The sequence below is a fragment of the Rhinolophus hipposideros genome, assembly GCF_964194185.1.
Source record: "Rhinolophus hipposideros genome assembly, chromosome: 17".
Taxonomy (NCBI): domain Eukaryota; kingdom Metazoa; phylum Chordata; class Mammalia; order Chiroptera; family Rhinolophidae; genus Rhinolophus; species Rhinolophus hipposideros.
Genome location: NC_138063.1, coordinates 40,690,031 through 40,709,978, shown reverse-complemented (window position 1 = coordinate 40,709,978; position 19,948 = coordinate 40,690,031). Strand labels below are relative to the sequence as shown.

General features: G+C 40.5%; 1 protein-coding gene across 3 annotated transcripts in view; it reads right to left on the bottom strand.

Annotated features, from left to right (window-relative positions):
* ANKRD29 (ankyrin repeat domain 29) overlaps window positions 1–19,948 on the bottom strand; it is a 44,875-nt gene that overhangs the window by 6,280 nt on the left and 18,647 nt on the right. For 2 of the 3 annotated variants that reach the window (XM_081079140.1, XM_081079141.1), the window contains 6 exons: window positions 19,230–19,328; window positions 16,190–16,288; window positions 13,236–13,334; window positions 6,290–6,388; window positions 4,639–4,734; window positions 1,723–1,821 (listed from right to left, as the gene is read on the bottom strand). In XM_081079140.1, coding sequence (XP_080935266.1) covers window positions 1,723–1,821; window positions 4,639–4,734; window positions 6,290–6,388; window positions 13,236–13,334; window positions 16,190–16,288; window positions 19,230–19,328 — 591 coding nt within the window. The remainder of the gene's footprint in view (window positions 1–1,722; window positions 1,822–4,638; window positions 4,735–6,289; window positions 6,389–13,235; window positions 13,335–16,189; window positions 16,289–19,229; window positions 19,329–19,948) is intronic. The other variant, XM_081079142.1, reaches the window with a different exon arrangement.

Below are 19,948 nucleotides of genomic sequence, written 5' to 3'. Positions count from 1 at the left end.
CATAACCATTATTGCTGCGATTCCAGGAGTCACACAAGGAATTGCATTTTTCAGTTTCTAAGGTAATAATGTTTTCCTCTTCCCTTAACTCAGCCCTGGATGGCTTAGCAACAAAGATTGGTCTCTTTAGGAAGTCTGTGTCCAAGGTCAAAAGATATGAGAGCAATTGTGATTTTACCTAGCTTATCACTCAACCAGGCTAGCTATAGAAAACAAGTCTAAGTATCTCAAGAAGAGATAAGCAGAAAGGTTGTTTTCAAACAGTTCAATGGTAGGGACGAGGAAATAATAATTCCACATACTAAGTGAAATGAAAAGAAAGAGACCCTTGTATGTTTAATTGCACTTCTTAATGGTTTCTTTTCAAAATGTCATGACATACTATATGCTTTTGTTTTTATTCTTAATAAAATTGAACACAGTAGTAGATGCTTATAAAAATTCAAATAGTAGACAAGTATAAAATGAAAACTGCTTTTCATATCTTCCCCTGTTATTAAGCAGCACTCTTACTTCCTCCTTCAAAAGTCTACAGTTTACTGTGTCTTCTCAAGACTTTTCCTAGGTTACTGTCCCCACACCCTGACCCCCAATCTGTACATTTGACTGCTTATGCAGATGTTGAATAGGAGGAAATACAATGACAATCATTTTTTTCCTGTGGTTACCTTGCATCTTCCACCTCCAAATTTAGTCTAATTATAAACTAAAAATTTTGAGCTATAAAAAATATGGGTGGACATATGATCTCTTTTATATGTGGAATCTAAAGAATAGAATAAATGAACAAACTAATCTGAAACAGTCTCAGAAAAATAGACAAAAAAGCTGAGGGTTGCTAGATGGGAGGGGGATGGGATGAGGGAGAAGGTGAGGGGATTAGAAAGCACAGTTGGTAATCACAAAATTGCCACGGGGATACAAAAGACAGTTTGGGGAATATAATCAATAATGTAAAGATTTTGTAGTGTATTTGATGGACACTTGTCTTATTAGGTAGACCACTTCATGGAAAGTGTAGGTGCCTGATCACTGCAGTGTACACCTGAAGCTGAAGCTGAATAATAATGAATGTCAACTATAATTTTATGCTTCACAGGATGTGGAGTACAGCATAAGGAATAGAGTCAGTAGAACTGTAACAGCTATATAAGATATCAGAGGGGTAGTCGATTCGGGGAGAGGGCTTATCACTTTGTGAGGGGTATAAATATCTAGCTATTACATTGTTTTGTACACCTGAAACTAACAATAATAATAATAAATATGGGTTGATTTTGTAACAGTGAAGTTCTATTAATAATACAAAAGGAATGTTCTTCCCATGTAGTCACCAAACAGAGCACAAACAATTCTCAACACATGAACATCCAACTTATGGAAGATGGTGATAAATTACCAGAACTTCAACATTTTTAGGACACTAATTTGATGATAGAACACTCATTAACCCCACTCCCACACCTACTGCCTCCCTACTCCCTGACCCAGGAGGCTGCACCATTGTTAGCCAAAAACCACTGACGACTAGAGGTTTCTAATATAAGTCTCTGGGTCCTGTTCAACCATAACCTAATGACAACCCTGCATGCCATCACTATGCCAAAGTATGAAGACAGTGACGGAGCCAGAGAGATGCTACTTTGGTTTTGGTAGACACTGCTTTATCTCTTTGCATTGGTGACTAATGGAGTTAAAAGATGGGTAAGGTAAGGCCGGTACCTTGTTTCTCAGGGCTGGGTCTGCCCCTGCTTCCAGGAGCAGTGCGACTGTTTTAATATTCCCACTGAGCACTGCAGCGTGGAGAGCCGATGTCCCATTCTAGGAGAAAATGACAATGTGTATCAGGAATGAGCTCACAACCATCAGCATGCAGCTTGGCTTTCATCATAAACCAGCCTGAGCGATGAGACTGTAATGTCAGAGCCTAATTCTTCCTTACATTCCCTTTTCAAAGTTATGTCAGAATCTAATACAGTGTCCTCAGCTACAGAGTAGATGGTCCCGTGTGGATATTGCCAATGTTCTTTGCAAGTGAAACAAGAAATCTGGCTTAGGGTGCACATGACCTCACGATCACTCGGTCAGTTTTATATACATTAGAATTTGCTGTGCAAAAAAACAGCAATGCTGTGTCAAACACTTTTTCCCTCAAGGACAACATATAGAGTCTTTGTGCTTTTGGTGTGTCACTTCCAGCAAGGCTGGAATGGCTAGCTAGCCAACCGGTCGACCTGTGAGCACACATATTCTGCTCACTCAGGCTGGCAGGAGAGCAACTGTGGAGTTAGAAGGCGTAAGAGTATGTGGGGTGAGGAAACCCTCCCTGAGCCCTGAGTTGGAGCACTGCTAAGAATAGAGGGGCATAGTGGATAGATTGCTGACATTTCATGAAATTCACTAAAATATTTATTGAAGTAAGGAAACAGCTATGTGCAGCATGTAGCTGGATTCTGGAAGGAGAGAAGAGAATATCACAAACCTAATATAAGAACGATGGAGAGTCACATGACACCTGTTCCAGAAGGTACACATGTCTGTGAATAGTACCTAAATACAAACATGGTTTTCAAATTAACTACTTAAAGTAAAAAACCACTTTCTTACTTTTGTAAACGAGTAAAATATCATACCTAGAGAAAAATTCCAGCAAAGCAGCATTTTTCCATATTTGCTTTTATAATACGAGGTCGGACAATTAAGTTCATGAACTTGTTGCAACAATGCTGCTAACCTTTTTTGATATCAGGATTATTCACTATGAATTTGTACCAAGTGGACAAAGAGTTAACAAAGTTTACTATTTGGAAGTGCTGAAATGGCTGCGTGAAAAACTTAGACAAAAACGACCTGAACTTTTCACCAACAATTCATGGTTCTTGCATCACGACAATGCACCAGCTCACACGGCACTGTCTGTGAGGGAGTTTTTAGTCAGTAAATGTATAATTATATTGGAACACCCTCCCTACTCACCTGATCTGGCCCCCAATGACTTCTTTCTTTACCTGAAGATAAAGGAAATATTGAAAGGAAGACATTTTGATGACATTCAGGACATCAAGGGTAATACGACGACAGCTCTGATGGCCATTGCAGGAAAAGAGTTCCAAAGCTGCTTTAAAGGGTGGACTCGGCGCTGGTGTCAGGGCATAGCTTCCCAATGGGAGTGCTACGAAGGTGACCATAGTGATATTCAGCAATGAGGTATGTAGCACTTTTTGTAGGATGAGTTCGCAAACTTAATTGTCTGACCTCGTATGTATCACAGTTTACTAATATGATAACATTTCACTTACCTAAATCTTAACCAGCCTATCAATGGCACTTATGTGCAACATGGCCAAGAATTAAAAACCAAGCCAAAAAAGAGCTGTTTGAATGAGACTGGATATTGCAAAGTCCATTTCTGAAGCTCCTTTTTTTTTTTTTATTCATAGAAAGTTCACTTTCACAGACTATTTATTCTTACTTTACAAACAATAAGAAAAGTGCAGCTTTCTGGCTTCCAAGTTCATGGAAGCTTAGCAGCAGCTCACTGAGATAGGAGAGAAGGGTGACACACTGACAACAGCAGCTCCGCATCAGCTGATACGTAGCAAGAATGGACATAAAGACCAGAGTGTCCAAAAGCCTCTGGGGCCACTCAAGGGCAAGTCGACTCTATACACATCAATAAACGCTGAGGGCACAGCCCCCAAAGTACTAAGCCACTATCCCAAGTTTAGAAGAGGTCTGGTGTCCTCTTTTAAGAAACCAGGAGAGTGTATGCCGGGGTCAGCAAACTACAGCCCTCAAGCTAAATCTAACCTGCCACCTGTTTCTCTATGTCTTGGCAAGCTGAGATTTAAAAGAAGAAGAATGTTTTGTGACACGTAAAACTATGAAATACAATGTCCATACATAAATTTTATTGGAATGCAGCCACACTGAGTTTTTTTTTTTGTTTTGTTTTGTATTTTCTATGGCTGCTTTTGTGCTACAACGGCAGAGTTGAGCAGTTGCAACAGAGACTGTCTGGGCTGCAAAGCTTCAAATATTTACTACCTGACCCTTTATTGAAAAAGACTGCCAAATCTGGTATATGCTCTAGTTTACAAATATTTTAATCCAAAGTGATTAAAACTTAAAACAGAGTTTTGAGGCTCTGATTTCTGGAAGATCCCGCTCTCCAAAATGACACATTCTCTGAGGTGTCCAGATGTTTGAGGTTTATTTTATTTCACCTAAGGGAACAATGTGTGTTTAGCTCTAGGTGATGAAGAAAAGAAACATGAGCACCTGTCCCTCATGTTTTGTGGGCCAATATCATGTGTTTCATGATGTCTGGAGGATTTCACAAATCCTCCAAAATATATCAATATGGTTGACTTTCTAATTTAGTGATTTCATTAGTATGTCTATTTTTTTTTTTTCTGGAAAACTAGGTACGGTTCATTCTTTTTAACATCTTCTCATTTCTACCAGTGACCATAAATCTCCAACATTAAAAAGTGGTAGGTATGTTCTTTGAAGAATGCAACTAACCATGTGCATTATACCCAGATTCTACTGCAGTTCCAAGTATAGACTTTTTAATTTCTAATCTCTCTCTTTTTTCTTTTTTACAGATTGGTAAACTTTCTCTTGAGCTCTTACCTTCAAAATACCAAGGGTGGGTGAGAATTTCAGCAACTCCTCTATAACATCATTATACCCTTTGTTGGCTGCTTTCAGTAATGCTGTTGTACCATCCTTCACAGACAGAGGAGAAGACAAGTTGACTATTAACATATGTGTGTTTTGGCTGAGAACTAAAATGTTAGTTGAGAACTAGGAGTATGCTTGTCAGAAACAGGTAAAAAATGTGCCTGTCGGACACAGACCTGTAATGTCTCTTAATCTAGAAGCATTTTAGAGAATATTGAACAGTTAATTCTGTGTGAAAGAATACCAGAAAAAATATATGACTTCTGATATTATCTTAGAACCCTGCCATTTGGGAATTCATACTCTTCCAGTCCATTAGAACACTGGATAAGGGACAAGAGCATATTTTCAGGACATAGATGGACTAAAGGGCATTCTCTGCAGTTCACGACTTAGCAGGAATTAAATGTTGAACTGTTTGCAATGATTTAAATAATTCTTGAACTACATTTACTGTTTCAAAATTTAAAATATGCTTTTCATTTTGCCTTCTTGTATATGTAACCATGCTGTAATCTGCCCTAGGTATCTATTTGCCTGTGGTGGTGGGGGAGGAGGGAGAAGTGGAAGAGGATAGATTGGAATCTGTTAAAAAAGAATGCAAAGACAAGTTCAGTATTAATATTCCGTACTGTCGTCATTCTGGCCTAAAAGGAGATTTCCCCAAATTCCTTCTTCTCCTGCTTTAACACATCAATTGCTGTATTTGGAGGATTTAGCTTACAAAGTTCTCCTGTCGTAAAGGAAAGATCCCAGCCTGCTCTACAGGTTTAGCTGGAATCAGGAAGAAAGACGAGAAAAGAGGATTTTTTTTTTCCCCCCTGGCTTCAGACACTGTGGGAAGAAGAAAAAGAGAATGGGAGAGGGGAAATGAAGTGGTCAGGAATGTGCCTTCTGATTTGCCCTTTCACGGAAAGTGGAGGCAGGGGGGTCCCACAAACAGGAGCAATAGTAAGGGCAAAGAAGCCAGACACTGTTCAAACAAACAAAGAAACAAACAAACAAATGAGTAGCATAGTGCCAGTCAGGCAGCCCCCCTTAGTTCCTATGGGGCATACACCCGCTGTGGGACCCACGGAGGCAGAGTTAGGTGACACGAGCAGAGGCTACATGGAGGCCAATGGGGGATGTGGGGCAGGGGTCTGCATTCTGCAGCTGAGGGAACCAGGTGAGGCAGTGCCAGGGGAACCCCCACTCCCCAGCCCCTCCGCCAGCTGCACTGTGGCCCAGTGCTAGAAGGAGGCGCAGCGCCAGCAGGCCAAGCAGCCGCCAGGGACATTCCCCCAGGGAGATCCCCAGGCCCGGGCGCCTACCGGCCTCATCCTCCCCGGTTCATTCAGAAGGGCGCTCAGGGGAAGGAGCCTCTCCAAGGAATAAAACGTTTCCTTAGACTAAGCAGCACTTGCTGAGTTTCAGCTGACTCGGACTTACTTTGTTTTCCTGCTAAAGAGCACGTGATGGTTGGGAGAAAACTCACGTGAGTTCTAGACCAAACAAAGCCCTGTTTTCTCTGCACGTCTAAGCCGAGTTAAATTTTGGAGCTTCAGTGCAGGTGTTTCGCCCCCAGCCCCCAGGTCGAGCAGCCTTCACTCAGACTCACGTTGCGGGCGGCGTCGCGTTCGGCTCCACGCAGCAGCATTACCCTCACCACCTCGCTGTGGCCCATCTGAGACGCGATCCACAGCGGCGCCGTCCCGTCCTGCGGCGAGAGGACACGCTTGGACCCGCAGATCACATCGCATCCACACAGCAGCAAGTGAACACCCGGGGAGAACTCCTCGCTCACAGATGGGGGGCGGCGTGATTTCAACCCACTTCCATAGGCTGGCATTTGGCACTGCCTGGACTACTTGGCTAAGTTGCCAATATTCGGTTTTTTTGGCTGATAAAACTGTATGGCAGGGTCTTTTGCTACAGGGTGTGGTGAAGGGCTTTTTGGAAAGCAGTGTGGGAAGCGGTGGGGTTGCCCACCCAAATGTGACAAACCCAGGAAGGAGAAGCCAGCCTGCCTGTTCCCTAGAGACTGTCTGCTTTACTGGTGGGTTCACATACACGACCTGCTTAGTGGGAGCCCTTCATTCCCGCAGAAGAGTAATTAAGGTAATATGGCCCAAAAGACTGTTTTAGTCAGATATGACTGAAAGACTCATCAGTGGAAATAGGGCAAGATGAAAAGCAAGATGATTCAGTTATAGGATATAACGTTTCATGTTTTGCTGGAGTATGGAATTTCAACAACAGTCTATTAGCCACAGCAGGCACAGGATTATTGCCCACTGCCATCCAGGCAAAGGGACAGAGGACAATGACATTTGAACAGGGTGGTGGATGATGGCAAATCAGGAGCCTAGAAGGACCTGAGGGCACTGAGGGTCGGTGGGAGGACACTGGCACCTCTGTGTCTCGGGAGACTTATGGGGAAGAGGAAACAAGGCATCGAAGAATGCTGAAAACACCCTTGCCCTACTTCATCCTTTTACAAGAGCCTCTGAGAAATACTCCTCAGTTTGAATATTTTCATTTATCATTAGCAATGTAAATACATAATACCTTAATTTGTACTTTTAGTTTACAAAGTACTTCTACATTCATTATTTAATTTGTTTCTCCCCATTCAGGAAAATCATTCATTCATTCAACCACCACCAATTATTAAGCATCTTTTTCATCTCAGGTAGAGTAAGTACTAAAACTAAGACATGGTCCCTGTTATCAAAGGGACTCAGTCTAGTGGAGAAATGACATGGAAATTTCAGTATGATTGCAGTGCTACAACAAAGTAAGGACAAAAATGCTCCAGATGAATCATGAGAGGGGCCTTCTAACTTCATGGCAGCTACAGGGTCGGCTTCAAAGATGGGGTGGTATCTGAGCTGCGTCCTGGAGGAAGACTAGGATTTTGCGGAGGGGCAGGAAGGAGGGCATTCACGTAGAAGGAAGAACATTTACAGTCACAGTGGCTCGGACAGGCGTGGTTGGTTCAGCCAGGGTGGGAAATCCAGCTGGCTGCCGCCCAAGGGGTTTGGGTGGGTCCCTGGGAAGGGTTTTCGCGGCTCAGGTGCTGATGCACTTCTCCCTCCTTACCAGCGCTGGGTTCGTTTGTTCTATGTCGGTATTGCCACCAGAGGGCAGCCAAAGAAAGGCAGCCAGCAGCCTGTTGGCTGTGCTTTCCAAGGGCTTGTTTGTTTTCAGTAAAATTCTACTAATTGACACTAATAGGTAGAAAAGTGCTGAGTGATGCTATATTAGGGACAACTATAAATATCATAACAGTAATGCTAACACTCAAATTTTATCACCTTAATTGCAATAGTTATGGAAGGTGGAAAAAGAAGTCACCACTTCCTGGTTATGAGACCTTAGGCAAATTAGTCTATTACATTGCTCTGTATACCTGAAAATAATAAAAAAAAAAAAGAAAAGAAAAAAAGAAAGAAAAGAACAAAACTAAATAAGCTGATGAGGTGGTAATGAGTTTCCCATGTCTGGAGGCTTTCAATAGTGGTTGATCACCACTTGGCAGGACCGTTGGAGAAAGGATTCAAGTACCTGTTGAATGGTTAAACAGGTGACTTTTGCAGTTCCTTCCAACTCTGTAATTCCCTCATCCCATTTGAGAAAATATTTTCAAGTATCCTCTAATATACTTTTATAGATAGATCACAGCATGCGGTGGAATATATGACATGACTTGTGTTAGACACTAAATCTTATATGGTCTTATTTAGGCTCTTAAAGATTATTTAGAAAAAAGAATTAAAACCATTGTCTTCCATGGGAATGAGTATATTAAGTGGCTCTAGCTCTTTGCTTCTGCTGCTTTCCAGTCCGCACACTTAGGCTATTTCACCTGCAGGCTCCAGTCAGATAGAAAGTCTTGGGGTCCAACTGTATTCTGAGTTGGGGGCTCAAGAGATATAAGGAACTTAACTAGTAGCAGAGGGGGTTCAATACTGAGACAACTTTGCTGCCGATGCTACCCTGACCTGGAGTCCATTTCTCATTACTGTGTCCTTGCTTGGTGTCCCCAGTCTAGCAAATGGGTCTGTAAAAGATGTTCCTGATGCCTGTACTGCCCACAACCTGACTCCATTCTCCCCAGACATGGGTGATCAGACCACGGATGGGCAGGCCAACCAGGGGCCTGGTGTGCAAAGATGAGCTGTAACAATGACATGGCTAGTCCAAGAGTTTGGTAATCTGACATGTAAACTTGGGGATCACATTCAAGATAAGTATGCAGAACAAGCTTCTCCCTCCCCCCCAAAAAAGGAGTGGGAGAGAGAAAGAGGCAAGAAGTCACTTTGAGATGACAGAGACCATGTGGCTCACAAGAGAAAAAGTACAACCTTGATTTCTGATGGGCTTTCTGTTCCAGTGAGGCCTTATGGAACAGAAATAATGGCAATGTCTAACATTCACTAAGCAGTTGGTGTATATCGGCTATTGCATTAAGGATTTTGCAGGGATCATGGCAATGTCTAACATTCACTAAGCAGTTGGTGTATATCGGCTATTGCATTAAGGATTTTGCAGGGATCATGTCATTCTCACAACACTCCTCTACAGATGTACCATTATTATCTCAGTTATACAGATGAAAAAAACGGAGATTCAGGGACAGGAAACAACTTGCTCAAGGTCATGCAGTTAATAAGTGAACTGGGACTGTTTGATTTCCTTAAGATATCTACATCCCTTTAACAACCAAGCAGTCCCCCCACCAACCCCAGACCTGGGTCTGGCTCCCTAGCTGGCTCTTACAGTCTTCCCAGGACTAGTGTCCTGCCCGTGAGCCTGGGCACTATATCTGAGCCTGTTCTAGTTCCAGTTGATTACTACTATGTACTGCAACCTTCTGGACCTCATTGGCACTCTGCCCATACTACAAGGTGTCTTCTGGAGTCAACACACCTTTTCTGAGTGCTTACCACGTGCGGAAGGAATGCAAGCAGTAAGGCCTCCCCATTGCCTCTGTTCCTGTCTCCAAGGCCTCAGGATACGGCACCAATCTGTTGGCTCTACTTTCTCCCATTGTGGACAATGGGTCCCCCTGCCCTGCCAAGCTTGCAACCTGGGAGAACTGTTATTATCTGGATCCCAGCATCTCTGCATACAAGTCCAAACCAAGGATTCTGTTAGAGAAGGCACTTTATGAGATGGCCTTTCTGTCAGGTTTCAAAGAAATACTGATTAGCACATTAAGAGGACTAGATAGAGATGAGTGATGACAGGCCAATCTCAGCTCTGGGTAAATACAGTCAGACCTTTACCACTCTATAAAAGTATTATTTAATAAGGTGGGTAAGTTGAGTTGGGAAAAGTATATGTCAAAGCATTTTGTTAATAGAAAAACAGAATAAATAGCTATCTTAGTGAGTGATTAAAAAGGTTTGATTCGTTAAGACATCATGACTCATGCATTCTTTTCCCCAACATTTTAATTGAATTTTGATTAAGCGGGTATAGAAATAAATCTTAAGCCTTTCCACTTTTGTTTTATTTGGAACCTGCTAAGAGTTCAAAGTTTAATAATAATTTCTAAGAAGCTATTATATCTAAGAGTGACGGTCTTCTAGGGTGTTCCTAAGATCCTGCTTTCACTTTCTCTAGGAAATGTTTGACACCATATGCATCGTTAAAGAAAATAATATTGGGTCAAATGCTGAATTTAAACTAACACTGACAAATTATCATTGACAAATATTTCAATATTGTATTTTTGGTGAAAAATACTAGTGTTGTGTAGGAAGACAATTACATCTTTTACCTTTAAAAACAGGTTTGACTCATATCAAGTCTACTTGGTGAGGACACATAGATAGAACTGAACATGAGTTTTTAGACTGACTATGGATTTCAGTGATCTCTGACTCTTACCATCTTTATCTTGGACAACTTAAAAGGAAATTTTTTTCCAGTATTAAATCAAGAACTTAGTCTTTCCAAAGTCTTCCTGTGGCTTGCTTTGTAATTATGATTCCTTCTCACAAAAATACTAAAAAGGTTTTCAGTTAGTCCGTCAGTGATAAAGTTACAAGGAAAAGTCATTTCTACTATGGTTCAGATTCCCTGCCGCTCAGATCAAATGTCAGCTGAATAATTTCAATGCCACTTCGTTAACATCTTGTTACAGTGTGCCATAAAATGTCAGCACTCCATACAATGGCAATGAAAAAATTATAAATCAGATTTATCTTAAAATATTAAGAAATTAAACTAGCCAAATATCATTTCTCTTATTTTGTAAATTCAAGAATTTTCTGACAATGACTCAGTGTGTCAGCTGAGCTTTCAGAATAAAACATTGGTTTCCAAATGTCCTACCTAAATAATATTCTACCATGTGCAGGCCATGTGCAGACTTTTTTTTTTTTTTTTAACCTCTTCATAACTTCTGACAAAATCAGCCAGGGCTGATAAACATTACTTTTGCCGTATTTATAACACTACTTGTTTTCTTGGAATGGAATTAAATATGCAGAATTTCCCCTTTTAGAGAATACAGAACTTGGACTAGTCTGACCTACCTAGATAACCTTTTATTTATAAGCTCATGGCAGGTAATAAAAAGATTATGGTTTTTAAAGTTACAGTGGCTATCTATGGGATACAGAGGGTATAGTGGGGTTAGTATACTCCATAAAGAGGAGAAATTCCATTACTCCCCTCCCTGGCCCCAAAGCAATTCTTATGCTATAAAACACCCTGTTGCTGAGTAACAATCTTTTCAGAGCTGAGCTCTCAATTTCAAACAATCGCATTAGATTCAGTCTTTGGAAGGGCCTGTCACTTGCTCCTTGACCGGAGGGCGGAGTGCTCCCACTCCCACACCCAGGTCATTCACTTTGACCAGGTCATCCTCACTCCTGAGGAATGAAACACACTGGTGTGTTGTGGCTACCACTACAATGTTGGTTCACTCTTTTAACTTCTTGGTTTCAACACGATCACAAGACTCAGTTTGGGTTTAAATGGACAGAATCAATACAACCTTTGCAATATAATCTCTTCTATCAACTTGTTTTTTTTCACAAAACCTTAGGCATATGAATAATATAATTTATTTTACAAATAGATTTGTGAAAGTGCTAGAAATAATTTTAGAAAGGGATGTAGAAAGAGAGTGAGAAAGATAGAGAGAGAGAGAGAGAGTTGATAATCTTCACAATCTCTCATTTCTAAATTCACAGTGGTACTCTCTCAATAATGGCTTCCTACTCAAATTTATGCAACCAGTTCTTTTTATTATTTGTAATAGAATGAAGGATCTGATTCAGAATCAATCAACAATTTAAAAACAACGACCAACAAGAAAATATTAAACTGCAATCCCCAAATGTCAACTCTGGCAGGTATGGAAATGCAACTTTTTCTAAAAGCTTTCTTTCCCACGAGTATCCCTAGGGCCATTTAAATCTAAGAATATCTTTAAAATTCTAAAAATATAATCTTACATTCATAGCAGTGTCTGGCACATGCTAAATGCTCAAGAAATGCTGATTGAACATTGAATAAAACAATTAACAAAATTTGGGACCCTGAAGAGATCATCAGAATTATTCTTGCCCAGCCTTCTAAATTACAGATGAAGGAAGAGAGGTCCAGAGAGGTTGATTCACTTGTTTAAAACCACACAGCTAGTTATTGGCTGGATCTAGAACTTAGAATTCCTAAACTCAAACCCAGTTTTCCCAAGGCTCTTTCTTCTTTTAGGTTTCTTATCCACTAGGACATCTAAAGACTGAAGAAGACCATGGCCAAGAGCTCAGACCAACCTTAAGGTTCTCATAGCTATTCATTACATGAACATACACACATTCTCAAAGCAGGTCACACTGCAGTGGGAATCTGCCTGGGTGTCGTTTTCTGGTAAGAAGTCAGCTTGATTGTTCTAGAAAACTACCTTTAAAGTAATGTTACCTTAATGTGAAATGTCTTGTTTAAAAACAAATTAATTCGTGCAAATAGAAGAGAAGCTAAGTAGAATGCCTTATGTTTGGATGGTTCCCCACCATTTATAAAGTGTGGTCAGTATTACCTTGCCCTTCTGTTCCTTTAAGTAATTGATTTGCCAAAGGTTAGCTTGCTGTTGGTAAACAAAGTCTTAATAGCACTGTATTAATAATTGTGAGAGATGAAGGTGCAGAACCTACTAATGCCTCCAATGGGTCCCTTTTTGGTTTGGTGGCAGAAGTGGGGGTAAGAGATAAGGCAGCATATCAAGGCTACCAGACACGCCTCTATTTACCTATGTCCCAGGCTAGCTACTCTTATTACCTCAGTGCAGCCATAATTTATTTGAACAGGAGGTGGCAGAGTGTGTACTTGACCTCAGATACCAAATACCCAGGTTTTAAAAATAGTAAATGGTGATGTCAGCCTGATTTCAGGTGAGTCCAAAGCAAAGAACAGGAGAAACCCGAACGAAAGATTAACTGTCGTCACAGAAGCAAGAGGGTTTAAAGACGCCTGGAGCTGACTCGGTAGGAGCTGCTGCAGGACAGACAGCAGGCCCTCCCTGCCCACTTCTCTGTGGACATTACCTGTCTGGGCTGGTTGACTTTGGCTCCTGAAGACAATAACAATCGAGTAACATCCAAGTAACCACCTTGAGCAGCGAGGAAGAGTGCAGTGGCTCCATCCTGAGAGACAGAAAATTGAAAGTATTAAAAAATCATCTTTCACATTTATTTTAAAGGAAATTACATTTAAAAAATACATACATTTAATACAATTGTCCATTTCCATGCCTTCCTTTTTTTACGACATACTTGGTTAGTGTTTTATTCTTTGAAGAATGATTCTAAACATCACAATAAGTCAAGCTGAAAGGTAAGTTTAAAATAGGCAGTTCATGAGGATAAGTTGTAATCTGTATAATGACTGTTCACTCTACAAAATTTTGGTCCTGGAGCTTATGATACATCTAGTTGTAGCATTCAGGTTTTCCAAATATCCAGTCACCATTTTCCTCTTGTCTGCATAGACTTCTTAGCTGCTTTCTACTTTCGTTCTCTGATCTGAGTCCATCCCCTTTTTAATTAGATTTAAAAACACATACATTTAACACAATTTTCTATTTCAATTCTTTTGTTAATGAAGAGCTAAGTGTTAGTTAAAAACAAAAAAATAAAGTCTATGAATAAAAACTAAACACATCCTTAAATCTATTTTGTGTGCTTTTATAAAACAGGAGTAAAAACTGTCTTCTCTACTCCTTCCCCGTTCTTGCCCCCTTACCCACATCCCCCTAACATGCCGTTTCTCCAAATTTTAAAACACACAATGCTTTCAGAATAACTGCCCTAATCAGAATATCCATAAACTCACTTCCTGCTAGCCCAGCAGACACCCATAACACCTATACAGGCAATTAAGCAATCCTGAGTAAAAGCCCAAAGCAAATGCTCATTTCCAGTTTTCTTTAGTTTTCTTTAGATGTAGACTGGGTGTCTACATCTTCCGGTCATTTCTTTTTTCTTGAAGACGTGTCATTGGGTGATTTCAACAATACATGCTTAGCTGAAGGCATGCATGCTTCCCAGCTGCTCACTTCACACAGATAGCATTCAAAGAATACGGTGAGCTTCATTACTTTTAGACCGCAGTGGAAAACCCAAGCACATCCCTGTGGAAAACACCTAGCTAACCCAGCTAATTACCATCCTCCCATCAGGAACACTAACCACAAGTTAAAATACAAAGCACCTTTCCCTGCAAGTCCAACCACGTGGAGGGTGCTGGATTTCCAGTGGGTGTCAGCTGAGCCGTCAGACTTCCCTCAAGGCAATCATTAAAAAATCAAGCAGCTGTTTGATATGGGGATGAAATTTACAGCTGCTCCTTACTGTGTTGTCACAGAAAGTCTCCCATGCCCTTAGCAGCTGATAACTCTTAGGAAGTTTCTAAAATGGATATCTATGCATTGGATTTTTTACTATGTATTGTAAACTTCTGTTCGAGAAGTTTTCAGGGATCAGTGACAGGAATTCGCCGTATTTCAATTGTTTTTAATGGAAACATTTACACTGGAATGTTTGGGTAAATAAAAGGGTAAATAAAAGTCCTCCCAGAAAACCTAAGTTCCGGTGCATGAAATTTATTGAGTCACCTTGTAATAGAGGAATTTACTATGGGAATGGGCTCTCCCCATACTCTACATTTCCAAGATTATGTGCCACCCTGATGAGCCTTACGGAAGAATATTATCTAATAGTACAAATTTTGTACCCACTGTCAATTTGGGTTGCGGACTACTAATTGTAATGCTATAAAAATCACACCTGATTTTCCTTTTCTAAAGACTTGGGCTTTTCCTAGTCAACCTTCACAGACATATACTCATATCCACTCTCAGATACAGCCAAAGAAATAGCCAAAGCTGTAGACCTGTGTTTCTTAGACTTGGACACACGTCAGAATGACCTACTGTTCAAGCTGTGCCCTCAGAGACTCCAGCTTACTTGGTCTGAAGTGGGCCTGGGAGGTGGCACTTTTTAAAGCTCTCAAGGTGATTCTAATGGGCAGCCAGAGTTGAGAATCACTCCTTTAGGCCATTATCAAGTAGCTCAGTCATTCAACTGGGAATACTGCAAGATCAAAGAATGTTACAGATTTTGAAGTACAAAGGGTAAGGCTGGTTGCTATGTACTTCAAAGAGGTCTGTGATTGGTCAGAGTTCACCGTGTAAACACTGGAAAGGGTGTTCAAATGGAAACGTTCACACCTACACATCTCATTACATGTCTATGAAAGTATATAGTACCCTACGCATGTGAGCTAAATGTCTAGTAGTAGGATAGTCTGAAATACGGTTCCTAAATAATTGGAAACAGAATTCTGCCACTCCTGGCTATGATACTCTGTCAATTTACTTCATCTCCTCATATTTTATTTTTTCCTACAAAACCAGAATCACATTTGCCATAAATCCTATTGTAATTACAATGGCAGTCAATGAAAAGAGCACTTGGGAAATGTGCTAATTGCCATTTAGCTGCCGACCCACACTTGCAGCGGATGCCTTTGAAAGGTCAGTGGTGGGCATGTATTATATTTCACAGGTCTTTACCCACCTAACCTTACTTCTCTTCCAAATAACTTGATTTCACCTTTTTTGTGCTCTTCCTCCCAAATATCTCCACAGCAGAACTTATTTTGGTTTTTAGCAAGTTCACTCGCTGGGCTTGTCATGCTATGAGTAAGTACGTACCACATGAGTTTTGAAGATTCTAATTGCAGAGGTACATGAACTATTTCATGTGCAAAAGATTTCAAAGGGCAGAACAAAGATGGGTAAATAAGACTGTGGTTTTCTACACAGGAAAAGATCATCTGGTTAACTACTATCTCTTTTCCTTGATGTGTAAGATTAAAGTCCTGTTGTTCATGAAAATAGTTTTGAAATTGGCACTTCTGACATCCAATTCAGATGGCAAAGGTATGTGATGTGGGAATAAGCAAGTGTCTACCTAAGGTCCCCGTGAAACACACTCACATAAAGCTGGTCGTGGATGTTGGCTCCGTGCTTCAGCAAGGTATCCACCACTTGCTTGTGCCCATATTGACTGGCGGCCAGCAGGGCAGTGCCCCCGTCCTGTGGACATGTAAAGTATAAACACATTAAAAAATGCAGGCATAAATCTTACCAAACACATGCTCCTTGCATAATGAGAACTTTGAACAAGAATTTCCCCATAGATAATAACAAATTCACTTTTCCTCTTTTATCCCTTTATACTTTTTCCTTATAATCAGATGGACATTTAAGGACACCATTATGTTGTACACTTGAATGACTTGCTTGAGAGAGACTATAGTTGTTTGACTGAGTTATTATGATTAATTCAGAAATTTCCCATGTCTATTAGACTTATCAAGCTGATCACTCTGTAAGTTATATAGATGTCTAATCACTGTGTTGCACACCTGAAACGAATACAATATTGTATGTCAACTGCAACTGAAAAATAACATGATAAAAAAATAGAAATTTCCCATGTCAAATGCAGAATCATCTATTTGCCTCTCAATCACAGAAACAAAAGAACAGAAAGTCTGGACCAATCAGTTCTGTCTTGGAATTACCAGAATAGCCTCTTGTGGCTTCTGGACAGGGACCCTCATGACAAACATTGGCTTCTCTCTGCGGTTCCACCCCACTGCAGGTCTCTGAGATTAAGGTGCTTTTATGGGGTAACCCTCTGGGGTCTTTGCCTTCATGGAGAAGATCTGTATCCATTAAAAGCATGGATAAGTACAGCATATTCCATGCGTCTCTCAACCTCCTACTTAGTATTTTCCTTTGAACATGTGCCAGTTTTTCCAAGTCTGTTTCAAAATGTGGGCCCTAGAACTAAACAGAGTACTACAAAGTGGATGTGGTATGATGTGGAGTGGGACATTTCCTTGTTCCATCTACTCTACTTTTATTTCTGTGGCCTACATTATTATAGAATTAGCTTTTATGCCAACCACATCACACTACTGACCCACTGAATTTGTGGTCAACCGAAACCCTTAATGGTTTTTCTCAGGTGCTGCAGCGAGTGTATTATTTTCCCCCATCTAGGATAGTTGTTTGTTTGGCTCTGTGCATTGGTATGTAGACATTTGAGGTGATTATAAAAAAATGCAAGAACGTGTAATCTGGTTCTAAAATACAAATCACAAATACAAGATAGTGTGTTTTTCAAATTTGGGGATAGAGTGTTTATTCAAAATGTCTACGATCCTCAGAGCCCCATCCTCAGATTCAGTAGGTCCGGAGTGAGGCCCAGAAATAGGGCTTTTGACCAGTCATGTAAGGTGACTGTGGTGAACAGGTGGCAGGCGGTCCTCACGTGGAGAAACACTGCTTTAAGAACTCCTGCGTTCACAGGCAGGTGAGATCCTGGGGGAAGCATGTGGCTGGGTGAGGCTTCAGCTCATGGCTGTGTGGTGGGCGAGAGCTATATTTTGAGGGTGAGGAATGGAGAAAGACTGGAGGGCTGAGGTGGTGGTGAGCATGTGTGTGTGTGGGGGGGTGGGCATCAAGAAATTGCTTCTCGGCAGCCATGAGCACCAATGTCTCCAAGTTTTGTTCTGTCAATTTCCCCAGCTCTTTGCCTAATGAATTTAGAGAACAGATAAAATGTGATGATTGTCATAGAAGAGCTTATATCTGTTATTTTTAAAAACATATTTTTGAGGATACAGCTTTAATAACAATGAGAATAATGGTTGACACAAAGTCCGTGTTGATGACAGGATCATATTAAAACTCAAAGCCTCCCGACACTCTCTTCTTCCCATGGAAAGCTCTTGGACACCTGCAGCTGACCTAATGGAAATATGTACAATGGCTCCCCTTGGGCCCCACGTTCCATGGATTTCTGGGAGAGCACAGACTGGCTCATGTACAAAGGCTTTGAGCCAGCACTAACTTGCTAACCAAGAAGACTGAAGCAGCCATATGGCCACACATGAACATTTTGACTTTAGTTCAAAGAGTTGAGATTTAGGTTTTGTAGAACTTTACTTCCTGTTTTTTGTTGCATCACTTTTATAATGAAAAATAAAATGACAATTAATATAAAAACACACACATATTTTGGATTACTGTATATTATATTCAGCATGTCTGGAGGCATGTATGCAGTCCAACAGGTTTCAGAATAAACAGAAACCTGTCTGATATTCAGATCTACTTAATAGTTATCATTTTACTAGGAAAAAAACCCATTGGAAACTCCCTTCATATCAAAATATCACATACAATGAATTAAGGAAACCTGAAAGTTTCCAACTGGGGCAAATTTTCAGGAATTTTTTTTATTATGATGAATCCAGAAATAAGTTGAAAACTACAAAAATGGTATGGCAGTTCAAATTCTCCCACTAAAAACATTATAACGTAAAATCATTTTGTGAATATAAAGTTGATCTTATCCATATATCTAATATGAAGAATATTCTTATCCATATATCTAATATATCTAACATTATATCTAATATGAAGAATCAATGACTTCTTTAAAGGAAGAATCACCATTCCTTGCCCAACTACATAAACTGTAATCATATATTATGTATTTCAGTTAGGACATCTCAGAAAGTAAACTGCCTGCCAAATCACCCTCCTTAGAAATATCTCAGATTCCCTAGGATTGCTTAATACTTCCAATATTTCCTATCATAGCACTGGGATGGAAAAAAAAGCACATGAAAACAGGGAACGTTTAAAGCACCTACTACTGTATCTAACCTGGTAACAAAATTTAGTATCCCAGAGTAGAAAGCTACCAGTCCAAGAAAGAATGTAAGTAATTCCTCATAAAATTTTCCAATAGTGAGCTCAGAGTAAAAATGCCAGGTTTTGAGTTCAATCTCGAGGACAACCCTTGAACCATTACAAAGAACCTTGTGAAACCCACCTTCGTAGGCTTGAAAATCTTATAAAACGGGGAGCACAAATTTGTATTACAGATGAAGAGAAAATAATACTTATGACTGCTGAAATTCTTCAACAAGGTATGACATCAAGAAAGGCCTCTTACTTTGGTCCTAAGTTCAGTGGACGCTCCAAATTCAAAGAGAAATCTCACCACGTCATTGTGGCCTTGCTGGGCAGCGAAGAATAGGGCGGTTGTACCCGACTAGGAGGGAGAAACAGGCTGGTTTTAGAAGACATTTGGTTACGTTGCATTGGATTTATTCATTTGCAAACGAAACAAAACAATATCCTTGCATATAAACCTTCCAGCCTAGGTAGGGGCTACATTTGAACTAATTATCTTCCTTGGTCAGAGAAGTGACAAGATGAAAGGAAAACTTCATTCTTGGTGCAGTGGAATGAATGGTGGACTTCCAAAAGATACGTCTTCCTCCTAATTCTTGGAACTTGTGAATGTTACTTATATGGCAAAAGATATGATTAGGCTAAGGATTTTGAGAGGAGGAGCTTATCATGGTTTATTCAAGTGGTCCCTAAATGCAATGACAAGTTTCCTTGTAAGAGTCAGGCAGACCAGTATTTGCCACCGAGAGAGGAGGCAAAGGCAATGTGACCACAGAGGCAGAAGTCAGAGTGATGGAGCCACAAGTGAAGGAGTGCCAACGGCTACCAGAAGCTGGAAGAGGTGAAGAATGGATTCACCTCTGCAGCCTCCAGAGGGAGCATGGCCTTGTGGACACCTCGGATTTTCTGTCCTTTAGAACCTTGAAAGTATAAATTTCCATTGTTTTAAGGCACCTAGTTTGTGGTAATTTGTTGTAG